Source organism: Pteropus alecto, unplaced genomic scaffold (genome assembly GCF_000325575.1).
Source record: "Pteropus alecto unplaced genomic scaffold, ASM32557v1 scaffold177, whole genome shotgun sequence".
NCBI classification, from domain to species: Eukaryota; Metazoa; Chordata; class Mammalia; order Chiroptera; family Pteropodidae; genus Pteropus; species Pteropus alecto.
In genome coordinates this window covers 582,249-594,974 of record NW_006442207.1, presented here as the reverse complement: position 1 = coordinate 594,974, position 12,726 = coordinate 582,249, and the positions used below count along the sequence as shown (strand labels likewise).

At 42.3% G+C, this 12,726-nt stretch overlaps 1 protein-coding gene across 1 annotated transcript in view; it reads right to left on the bottom strand.

Annotated features, from left to right (window-relative positions):
- The window catches only part of PRDX3 (peroxiredoxin 3), a 7,962-nt gene extending 3,545 nt beyond the window's left edge, over nucleotides 1-4,417 (bottom strand). Inside the window, exons 1-4 of the mRNA XM_006920819.3 lie at nucleotides 4,276-4,417; nucleotides 2,753-2,888; nucleotides 1,095-1,236; nucleotides 494-629 (exon numbers count right to left, since the gene is read on the bottom strand). Coding sequence (XP_006920881.1) covers nucleotides 494-629; nucleotides 1,095-1,236; nucleotides 2,753-2,888; nucleotides 4,276-4,311 — 450 coding nt within the window. The 5' untranslated portion in view covers nucleotides 4,312-4,417. The remainder of the gene's footprint in view (nucleotides 1-493; nucleotides 630-1,094; nucleotides 1,237-2,752; nucleotides 2,889-4,275) is intronic.
- Between the last annotated feature and the right edge of the window lie 8,309 nt (nucleotides 4,418-12,726).

Here is a 12,726-nt window from a genome sequence, read left to right as displayed (position 1 = left end):
TTGAAGATTAATTTCTGAAGCATAAAAATGGAAAAGTATTAAAAAAATACTCTGAATAATTTGATGTTGACAGTACAGCAGCATAGCTAGAAATTTTGATTCTCTCAAGCAAATCTTTAGGCAAGAATACTTATCATGCAGAACAGACATCGGAGAACCTAACCACCTTCCCACGAGACACGCAGGAGGGTTCACGATACCTACAGGGTACTGGTAGAGGGGAGGCAACAGGCCCCAGCTGCTCCCCCGCCCTGCTAGCCTGCTCTCCCTTACTGTTTGCATCGTGGAAAATACAAATGTAGTGGGGAATAAATATGCATGCATTGCCGAGGGAGATATGGACACAGTTCAGCAGAATTTGCCAGTAGGTCAGGACCTACAAATAGCCCATATCAGATTAGTCATGTTTTAACAACTTCTAGGGTTAGTCTTGATGGGATCTTTTCACTTTTTAAGGTCACAAGTGCCAAGACAGGGCAAATAATGTTTATACCTTCCTCGGTGTGTTTATCCAGGCAAGATGGCTAAAGTGGGAATCCACTGAAACTGCAACAACTTCACAGTTCACATCATGAAATTCATTGGCTTTGTCACTAAAAGCAATAATTTCTGTAGGACACACAAAGGTGCTAGAAAAAAAGGGCAGAAATTCTCATCAGAGAATTGAAAAAAAAAAAGGATTCAAAATTGGAACAACAGGTAGCCTAAAAATGAGTTCAGTTTTCTTAAGGGTAAAAAAGGCAAAATAGCTAACCATCCTCACCTTTCTATTTAAGAATCATATCCCAAAATGGTGGAGGTGAGCACCATTTTGTAAATAAAGTAGCTCTATGCGAAAATCCATTTTACTATCTTTACTTTTCTCATTTTCTTCCAGACCAGTGAAAAATGTCACTCCATCCTCTCAATCCATTACTTGTAAATTAGCTACAGATGCAAGCCGTGCCAACAAGGCCATCAGTGATAAAGGCTCAGAAAGAACCCTTCCTTTGACAAGAACCCTAACTAGAGACAGGCGATGTCAGTGTGGAAGAAGGAATCTTTGCTTGCTTTCGGAATGACATTAAAGCAGAAATTACAGAAATTACACTTACAAATCCAAAGGATAGAAGAAGAGCACCAAATATTTCCCCTTAAAGTCATCAAGGCTTAGTTCTTTGAACTCTCCATTGACAACGGCTGTACCCTTAAAATAGGGTGCATGCTGGGTGACGGCAGGAGAATGGTATGAGGAACCTGAAAAAAAAAACCCCACGTGCATATAAAGTTCATCAAATGATACTAAAGCACCTATTTGATTTTATTTAAACCTTTATTTAATGAGCAGTATAAATTAAAAGGTTCAGTAAACTGTACATCTTAGGTAAATTTATTTTCCTTCCATAGTTCTAGATTGTACACAAATTCAATTGAAAGTGCTATGGAAACTAAAAAGATGACAGAATATGGTAGAGATGGAATTAAGCAAGACAGACTGGATATGGCTTCCAGACATGGTGCAGATTTCACCAAGTCCAGATGGGACAGGGCAATGGCATGGAGGAAGGAAGAGGACAAGTGTGGGGAACAGCCCGTGGCGCAGTTTGGTCAGAACAGACAGAGCAGGAACATGTGGAAAGAACAGTAGTAGACGAAGCAGGAACGGTTGAAGGCCATGCTGTGAGGGCCCTTAAATATCGGGCTGATGAGTCTGTTCTTAAAAAGAGAGATAGAGGAGTCACTGGGGGTTTTCGTGTAGGAGATGGAAGATGAGTCGGCTGTTCTTTGGAAGATTAGTCTGGCAGGGGAGGGTTGGGGAGCAGGAGGAGGAGACACTGAAGTTATGGGGTGATATCAGTTATCTAAGTGAGAGGTATGTGGCAGAGAAAACACAAGAAAGGCAAAAATGCAAGAGATGTGTCAGAACTGGAGAAGGACTTGCTTCTACTTGGGTCCGAGGGACAAAGGCGATCTGGTGTCAGAATGCCTGGGCCTCCGAAACAATGGAGCTGTTCGGAATGGGAGTTTGAAACAGGTGACAAGCAAAGTTTTCAATCTGTGGCATCAAATCACTACTAGAAATTTTTTAAAGGTCCAGGGTGGTAAAACTGGGAAACATTTTAGAGCATTTTACCAATAAACAAAGGCTTTGCTAAAGTATATCACCCAAACCATTACATGCTAAAAATACGCTTTATAAAAGGTGAGACAAATCTAAAGGAGGTATTTTCAAGTACCAATCGTTATGTGAGGCTGATCTCAGCAAAGCCCACATTCTAGAAAATGGAGGGCAAATCTCAAGAAAGAGCTACGCTTCATTCAGATCATGGAGGAGTCCATGGTCTAACATGGCCAACTGGAGCCAGCACACAGGTTTGAATCCAAAAGCCTCAGCCCCGACAGGCTGCTGCACTCCCACTGACCTCACATGGAAGGCATCTGAGTCGAATCCCCCACCCATATTTCTCAACACAGGATTAAAATCTCTGGTAACCAACTAGAAAATGTGACACAAGGGCAGTTTACTTCAGTGAATCTTGACCGTGGCCACACATTAAAATCTCCTGGTGGGCTATAAAAAAAAACACTGATGTCTTGGTCCTGGTCTCACCCCCTGAGATTGACATAATTTGTCTGGGGTGGGACTGGGGCAGTGGTACGCTTTTAAAAGATCCCCAGGGGAGTCTAATGTACAGCCAGAGTTCAGGGCCCCTCTTCAGAGATGATGATTCATGTTTCCAGTACCTGGGTCAAAACAAGGCATAACACTTACTTGTGCTAAAGGCAAATTTTGCTTGACTGGAACCAGACCACAAGACATTTGTCAGGCACATCCTTCCAGAAGCAGCAGGCCTAAGGGCTGCAGAGGCAGAGATGCCCCAAGGAATACCACTCACATGTCGGGCAACCTGGTAAGAGAAAGACTTTACATTAGGAAGTAGTCCAGAACGGTGGGTAAAGGCTAGCCCTGCTGAAAGGGCATAAGCCAGTGGTGGCCTTGGCTCTCTCTGTTCCCATGAACCAAATAGCAAACCCAAAACTCTTAAGAGTACGGATCGGGTCTCCATGTTCTTAATATTCTCTTTTGCTTCCCTCTCTTTCAAGACTGCAAGGTGGGGATGGAGAGAAGTTGGTCAAAAGATACAGAGTTGCGGTTATGTAGGATGAATAAGTCTAGAGATCTAAAGTACAGCATGATGACTGCACTGAATAATAATACTGCACTGAACACTGGGAATATGCTAAAGAGAGTAGATTGCAGGTACATTCATCACACACAAAAAGGTTAACCATGTGAAGAGATATTAGTTTGACTCTAGTAATCATTTAATTAAATGTATGTATAACAAATCATTATGTTGTGCATCTTACACATAAAATTTTTATTTAAGAACTTATTTTTTTAAAAAGACTGCAAGGAGGAGGGGAATTATAAGACCAGAAGGGCTCCCTACTCTTAAGAGCAACACAGAGGGTTCAAAAACCAAGGGGACTTGGCCAGGCCCCGAATATTTTAAGCCTTTTGTCAGGACATTCTGCTGAGCGATATATCGTGTCAAGGTTTTTCCTTAGAAAAGACAAGGCCCTTCCAGCCCCACAGACAAGCAAACAAGTAGAGCAAAGTTCATCCTGTAGTAAAGTTCTGAAAAGGGCTCAAGGCAAATGTTTGCTCAACTTCAGTGTCTTGCATGACTCAGGAAGAAGAGCCTGCGTTGGAACCCGCCACGAGAAAGGGGGAGGGTGGGTAGCGAGGAAGCACTAGGCTTTGCCAAGAGAAAAGCGCAGGGAGAGACCTGCAGGTGGTGGGAGGAGAAAAGTGCCTTTTGCATTTTGACACTTTGGGCACTTTTAGCACTTTGGTTTCCATCCAGCATTTCGTGGATGCTCACGGCCACGCCTTGATGTAGGCATCACTCTACCTTGAGACGAGCAAAGCGAACTGAGATTCGGAAAGGCAAAGGCACTTTCCAAGGTCATAGAGTCTGGGACAGGGGGGCAGATCGCCCGTCTCCAGGGGCAGGACCAGGTGCTCAGATGGAAAGAGGACTGGGGACCTGCGAATCTGATCGATGAGAAATAAAGGGAGGGGACTGCGAGGAAGGGGTATGGGAAGGGCACTTCTGAGCAGGCGCAGGGAGCCTTCTCTAGCGGAGGCCTCTGGGTCCGTAACTAGCTGACATCCTCCAGGGAGGGCGAAAGTCCCCCAGACCGTTAGGGAGTGGGATCCTGTCTGGGAAGCACTTCTTGGAGCCACCATAGTGTCTCCGCGCCTGTTCCCAACCGGCAGCCACTCACCGAAGCCCGGAGAAACCTTGCCACCGCTGCCGCCATCTTCAGCACACGCGGGAACCGCGGAGAGGACTGGAGGCTGCGGGGCGGGGCGTGCTGGGGGCGGGGCCGGAAAGGCGTGGCCTCGCCGGGCGGGGCGGGCCGAGCCACAGCAGCTCCTCCTTTTAGGGACCCTCCGACGTCCCTGTCGCGTCCCTCCGCCCCTGTTGTAAGGGGGTAGCTTCCATTGTGGCTTCTGAGTAGCTGAGTACCTGGGAAAGCAACATTTTGTCTCTAATTGTCGCCCCCAACCTAAAAAGGACTAATCCAGATGGGGAGCAAAATATTTCCATATTTGCTACTGATTTTGTTGTTGTTGTTAACCTGTGTGGATTACTGTTTTGACCGGTTCTTGAATAAGATCTCAACTATTTCGGCCTCAGGTAGAGCCTTCTGACTTCTACATGAAATAGAATTAACTGCAATGCAATTTTAGTCTGTTAATAAGCTAAGTGGGTCAGACACATCAAGGCTTTGGTGTCCTGAAAACCTTTGGGATTCCATTTTGGCGTCTTTTTCCAAAAGTAGAAGAACTGAGACAAATTTAAAATGTGTTTTCTGTCAATCAGTGAAACCAAGTGTTCACTGGTGAGCGTGGTGCCTTGGAGCAAGCTCACTGAACGGATAAAAGTCACACAGTAAATGTGGCAATTGCAGACTCTACGTGGGTATTTTCCAAACAACAGTCATTCCATTTGCAACTTAGTTTGTTGAGTCTGCATATCACCTGCGTGTTATTTATTATTTTCTTTAAGTTAACTAACGTTTTAGGAACTTAAATGAATTTATTTGAAAGAAAATGTTAAATAATGTAAATGTAAAAACCTTATAGCTTGCTGTAAATAGAAAGTCATTAAAATAAATACATTAAAATAAGATGTTATTAAGTATCAACTAGATACAGTTGCTTGCTGAAAGTCTGAGACTGTTAAAAAGGGAGAATGGGGGGTATTGGTAGGGAAGGGGGAGGGAGGGAGAATGAGAGGTGGTTAGCAACATTCAGTATCACGTGAAACTTTTCTTTTACTTTGTGAACATTTGTTATATACTTCAATTAAAAAAATGTGTTTAAAAAAAAGCTGGGGTCACAGTGTTTCTTGACCATTTCCCCTCAGCATCTGCTTTGTGTTTAATTGGTGCTTATTGTGTATTTATTGAACAGACGTTTGAAAAGGAAAGGGGATCGTAATGTTGGACCTCAGAATCATACTGTAGTTCATAATGGAATATTATTCAACCATAAAAAGGAATAAAAGATTGATACATGCTCTAAGATGAACCTGGAAAAAAAAATTATGCTAAGTGAAAGAAACCAGACCTAAAAGGCTACATGTCATATGATTCCTTTTATATGAAATACATAGAATAGGTAAATCCATAGAAACAGCAAATTGACAGTTGCCACGTGCTAGGGAGAGAGGGACAGGGGGACCGACTGCTTTATGGGTACAGGGTTTTCTTTTGGGGTGATGAAAATGTCTTGGAACTAGGTAGAAATAGTGGTGGTACAACATTGTGAATGTAAATCCGTTGGATTGTACACTTTAAAATGGTTAATCTTGTTATGTGACTATTACCTCAATTTTAAAAAAGAAATAGGGACCAACAACAACAAAAACCCCTGCTGTATCCTAGCCCATTGATTTTGTAGAGAAGAAAACAGACTTCTAGAGATGGAAAGGCCTTCCAAAGTCACAGAGATAGCTGGGAGCAGAGGCAGGACTAGAACCTAGGACTCCCTCACACCTGCCCAGCCAGTTCTTGTGTCTGGCTTGGAGTTCAGCCTCAGCACCATTTCACCAGCCGTTTTGTGAGCTGACATTATCTACACTCTCGTCTTCTCATCTTTTCTCTCACACTGTGGTTTTCAAATACTGAGCTGCCATAGCTTGAGCCGAGAAAAACCGAGGGTAGCTTTCTCTTTTCATGTTCCTTTGGCCCCTAGTCCTTGCTGGCCACCTCTCATTTTCTTCTAGCATTTTGAAGGGTTCTTCTCTCCTGTTTTATACACATGTAGGTTAGTCTCCACATGTAGGCAGTTTGGTTTGTAACTAAACTTCACTATAATGTAAGGCACAGTGTAAAACAAAGCAACAGAACAGTGTGGAGTTCCCTTGTCATTAACCTTACTCATCCTGTAGTTCATAATGGAATATTATTCAACCATAAAAAGGAATAAAAGATTCCTTTCAGTTTTAAAGTTGAGATGCTTTCATTAGTCCTATCTTATTAGCTTAAAGGTAGCATTATGTTCTGCCTTCCACTTAGCCCACCCTTCTACCATTGCCTTTCCGGTTAGAGTGCAGTTCCTGCATCCCTCCCACCCCAGCCCACTTAGCCTCTGGAGTAATCCATCTTCTTTCCTATTTAGGTCCCAGGTAGAGCCTTCTGGTGTTGAAGGAATTCACATTAATTAACAATGTGATTTTAATCAGTTAATAAGCATATATTGAATGGATCACAAAGGCCCTGCTCCCAAGGAACTCCATGTGTAGCCAGGAAAAAATGAGTAAAGATTATTTTTTTAAAAATCCAAGATCCATCACTCTAAGGGACATGAAAGAGGCTTAATGGTTCAATGTGGACAGCCTGGGTTCAAACACCAGCTCTACCACTTAGTACTTAACTCTCCTGGGTGAGTTACTTGACTCTTTGCCTGTTTTTCCATCTGTAAAATGGCAATGATATTAATGCCTCCCCCAGGGGTTGTTGTGAGGAATAAGCAAGTTAATATTTTAAAAGCACTTGGCACAGTCTGTAGGCACATAGTAAGTACTATAAGTATTTGTTATTTCAAATAAAAGAGAAGTCCAGTTTAAGTGCTGTGAGAATTTAGAGAAAGACCAAGAACAGTGTCATAAAGTGCTATCAGGATAGATGGCTTGAATTATTTTTTTTAATTTTTATTTATTTGTTATTCATTTATTTCTTTTTGATGGCTTGAATTCTTGAGGGAGGAATAGGGGAAGCTGAAGAGGAAGACGGCAATAGAAATAATAGGTGACATTTGTCCCATTGGTTTGTTATCATTGACAACCAACATTTATTGAGAACTTATTATGGAGCCAAGCTCTAGGCTGAATGCAGTATCTATCTGATCTTTATACAACCCTGTGAGACAGGAACTATTTTTAATTTATCATTCCCATTTCATATGTGGAGAGACTGAGGTTTAGTAAGTTTTAGTAATTGGCCCAAACTCTCACAATTAGAAAGGGAAGGAGCCAAGATTTAAAACTCAGACGTTGACTGCAGAGTCTCCATTCTTGACACAACAGTGTCTCACCCCTTGTGGTATTTGTTGAAGCATAAGGTGCTCGATGGGACTTAAGAGGAGGTGCTGCTAAAAAGGTGGTCCAGGTCAGTGCATGGGGGAGTACTGGCCATCTATCCTTCGCTGAAGTGTCTGCTCCCAGGCCTGATGGGGATGCTCTCTTTTGGTGCATTCATACCCTCTGCTCCTTTGAGCATTTCTAGTGGGTTCTGCCCCTGAAGTTGATGTTCACCATCTTGGGGACTTGCCAGGTGTTGCCTACTCTACTTTTTTTTTTTGGATTCTGTTTGTTCCTGTCTTGGTGGGCTTGTGAGAGGAAGACACCCACTTAGATGTGACAACCAAAATGTCTCCAGACATTGCTAAGTGTCCCCTGGTGGACAAAATCACTCCTGGTTGAAAAATCATTGTTTTAATGGTTAATGGCATTGGCTCTGGAGCCACCAGGACATGGGACCAAGTTTCTGGTCTGTCACTTATGGTCTTGGAGGGTAGAGTGTCATAGGCATCACAAATCCCTTGCATCTGGAGCAGTTACTTAACTCTTATACCTCAGTTTCCACATCCAGTAAAATGAGAATAGTCAATCATAGCATCTAGCTGTGAGTAGGGAGACACTGCCTTACTTTTTTCTCTTTTAAAACTATGAACAGACAAACAGAGACTCGTGGACATGGACAGTAGACTAGTGGTTACCAGAGGACAGTGGGGGAGAAGGGGAGATAGATGGAGTAAAAGGGGTCAAATAATGTGGTGACGAAGAAATCTAACTATGGGCGGTGAATACACAATGCAATATATATATATGCAACTGTACACCTGAAACATACTGGATTTCGTTAACCAATGTCACAGTAATAATAAAATAATATAATTAATAATAATAATAATAATAATAAAAAGACACTTATCGGATCCCCATCCACCTGAAATGGGTTTTAGCTATGATTACAAAGAAATCTTGATCACTTCTAAGATTGATGCAGATTTCAGTTATTGTTGGGTGTCCAATAGCTTGGTACGATTTTGAAAGAAGTTCTCTTTATGGAAATAGTTAACTTCTACTATATTAACCTGTGTCTACATGTTTGATGTTTTCTTTTGAATATATGGCTTAATTTTCATCTTTAAAATGTATTGTCTTCTGGGTATCTTTTTGCTTTTCCTCTCAATGTAGATTATGCTAGGACATTCTGTAATTTGCAGCTCCATAACTCTCAATCATTCCAGTTGTTCTTCACGTGGGCATTTCAGGCACGCACGACAATGCACTACAGTTCCCCTCACACCAAGCAGAGGCCCAGCACAGCAGCCCAATTCCCAAGTCTTTTGGCCACTGGAGAGGAAGTCTCACTGCTTTTCGCTTCTTTCCCATACAGGACGTTGAGGCAGTTGCCTGTGGTTAAAGAGCTTTCCTCAATGCACACGGGTTTATTGGCTCGTGGACATTAGAACTGAGAACTCTCCAGTGGACACATGAGTCTCCTGGACTGCTGATCTCTTTCTAAAAGCTGATTTCCTTTGTCCTAACGGGAATGAAATACCCTAGAATCTCAGGCCAAGAGACCCAGAAGGAATTTCATATCGGAGCCTCCCAGTGGCCTGTTCAGAACTGCAAGGTGAATGAATGGCCTTCAGCTAATCTCAGGCTGCAGCCAAAACTTCTCCTGGAAGGACACGCAGAGTTCCCCATTTGTTCATTCCGAGAAAGATAACTATGATTGATCTTTGATCACCAATATCAGCACTGTTCCGCCAAGCCATCCCTGACCACTCCCCAATCTGTCTGGGTTAGGGAACCCTCTCAGGTGCCTAGGAAGCGCTGGGTACTTGCCTTTCTCATTCTCGTCTCTCTCGTCATATCGCACTGGAATTTTCTTTTGCCTTGTCTACGTCTTAAACATAACTGTGAACTTCATGAGGGTAGAGCTCGTGTCTTATGCAATCTGTGGCCCCGATGGTGAGGCTAGTACCTAGCTCATAGCGACTGCTCAGAAAAAGTTTGTCGAATGAGTGAATAAACAGTGGCTGACATGGTAGCCAAAACGTTCTTTCCACATTCATTCTGGAAAAAACATCTTTTTATGCAGTTTTCTCTAGCAGTCACAACAAGGACACGGACTGTTCCCCTAAAGGAAAAAGACAAACTGACCTTGTCCTCATTACCCAAAGAGTAGAAAATAACTGAAATTCTTCCTTTTGAGTTTGGGAGAATTTTTGGGCCTAGTTGAGGGAAAGGCAAATGAAAATATATATGCTGCTTTTTATGATGATTAGGAAAATACCTCCCTGGAACCACAAGTTAACATTTTGGTAGCTGGGGCTACAATTAGAGATGGCAAACATCACTCTGGGTTTTGCTGGGTTCTTCCTCTTTCCATGGCAAGAAAACACAGGGAAATGAAAAGCAGCTTCTCCTTTTGGGCCCCTCACCTAAGTAGCCTTAACAGAGGAGGGAGATGGAGCCCATAAACATGCTTTGAAAATGGTGAGGGTTAGTATATATGTTACATGCTTTGCAACCTGGCGCCACTATTGCTGAAATGTTGATGACTAAAAGGAGTCACAAACTATTTAGGCTAGCAGTATTTCTGTTGTTGTTGTGATTGTTGAGGTAAGGGTGAAGGAAAAATCCATTTGAAGGGGAAGAGGCTCTTTTATTCTGAGAAAACACTCTGAGGGGCTTTTAGGTATTTGAAATCAAGCCAACTTCCTAACTCTGGAATGGAGAAGTTGGGAATAAAGAGGAGTTAAACTGTGTTGTATAACACCTGAAAGGGATGTCTTCATCCAGGAAGTCTGATCTCTGGGGATTATTCTTTCTGGAAGAAGCCAAGGGTAGAGGGAGGTGGAGGAGGAGGACTGGGGTGGGGAAAAACTGGCGAGATCAAGGGTGCACCATGAGGTGTTCTCCCAAGTCGGATGCTGGGGGCCAGAGAGTTAGAGGTTGAGTAGAGGTGGGGTGAGGTTGTGCTGAAAATAAAGATGCTGTGCAGTTTTGGTTTTGTCCTTGGTCCCTCCCAAGTGGGAAAAACGACATATCGGAGAGGTGGGAGGATGAGAGGGCTGCAGGAGGGGAGTTTGTGGAGCAGCCCCTCTCCAGGTCAGTGGGGAGGCAAAGCTTCTAATTTAGAATTTCCGATTTCAGTCTATGTGCTAACGGAACAAGCACTAACTTGGAATTTCCTAATGGGGAGTGCTTATCGTAGCTCAAAGCCTCTTTCCAACAGGTTTGCCTGCTGTCCTCCACTGTCCTGGTTTTGTTCAACATGCTAATGCGGGGGGCCTCTATTTGTTGATTTCTTCCTCCTCTCCTCTGCTTCTTCCTCTGTCCATTGATCTAGTCCCCTGGACTCTAGGCCTCCTGCCACTATTCTCTTTCCTGTCGGACCAGTGCCACTTGTCAAAAATGCTCCAACTTTCCTATCATGCTAGAAGATTGTGCTAGAAGACCTAGAAGACCCCCATCCTCCCTACCCCAGTGGAAACAACGCTGCATATGGAATCAGGGACTGGTCTTGGAGTCCCAGCTCTGCAACTTTTTGGTCACGTGTTTTATTTCTTTAGCCTGTAATTTCCTTATCTATAAAATTGGAGTAATGATACATGCCTACTTATCATGTAGGTGAAAGTACTTTGTAAACTGTAAATTGTTTAGCACATTAATATTATTCATCACTTGGTCTAATCCAAGTATCTTTCAACTATTATCTGGATTAAATTTTTATTTTTATTGAAATCAAATTCACACAACATAAAATTAACCTCTTTAAAATGAAAAGGTCAGTGACATTTAGTACATTCACGATGTTGGGACACCACCACATTTATCTCATTACAAAACATTTCATCACCCTAAAATAAACCTCTTATCCATTAAACAGTTCCTCCCCCATTCCCCTACCCCAGCCTCTGACAATCACCAATCTGTTCCTATTGCTATGAGTTTTCTGGATAGTTCGTACAATTAGAATCATATAACATTCGTCCTTTTCTTTCTGGCCTCTTTCACTTAGAAAAATGTTTTTGAGGCTCATCCACCTTGTAGCATGCATGTATCGGTACTTCATTCCTTTTTATGGCTGAATAATATTCCATTGTATGGATATATCACATTTGCTTATCCATTAATCTGTTGATAGACATTTGAATTGTTTCCGCCTTTTGACTATTTTGATAGTGCTACTATGAACATCTGTTTACAAGTTTTTGTGTGTTACATGTTTTTAATTCTTTCAGGTATATACCTAGGAATGGAATTGCTGGGTTATATGTCAATATGGTTTAACTTTTTCAGGAACTCTGATTTTTTTTTTTTTTTTTTTAGGAAAGAAAAAGAATTTAAAAAGCAAGAGTGAAATTGGAAGGACACAGAGATCAGAACGGCTCCTGTGCAAAGATGACACTAATTCATGTGTTCTAATAAATAAAATAAAAAATCAGGACTGTTGGAACTATTCCATATTTTGGTTGTTGGTAGTTACACAAGTATATGCATTTGCCAGAATTCACAGAACACTGAAAACAGTGAATTTTCTTTTATTGTATGTAAATTTAAAAGGTAGATGACAGGGAGAAAAAAATGCTCATTTACTTTTTAAAAAAAATCATTGTCTCATTGCTATGGCAAAAGATTGATAATAATATAATGTTCATTGATGGATGACTAGCTAAGTGAGTTATGGTCCAGCCATTCCATAGAATGAATATCCTGCATCCTTAATAAGAACATGCTAACCTTCCCCAAAACACAGAGAGGCCAAATTCAGCCTGGGGAAGAGGAGATTCATTGGAATCCCATTTGGCTCCTAGTGCACGAGAAGGTTGTGGAGCTTGAGATATAAGAAATGAAAATGTTCTATGGCCCAATAACCACTTCACAAGTAGAACTGCCTTTGTAGCACGTGCGAACTGTTTGCGTTGTAAATGAACTAGGCTAGCACACTCACGGACTCATTTTAGACCACAAAATGTGGGGCCTGAGGCTTACTTTGGCCATTGGGGAGCTGGCTGCAGCTCTCCAGATTCCATGCTAGATGGCATCCTCTCTCTATGGAGGAGACCTTGACAGCCTCGGGGAAGGAATACTGTAAGCTTGGTTCCCACACAAGCTCATTTCCATGGAAGGGTAACCCATGCCTTTT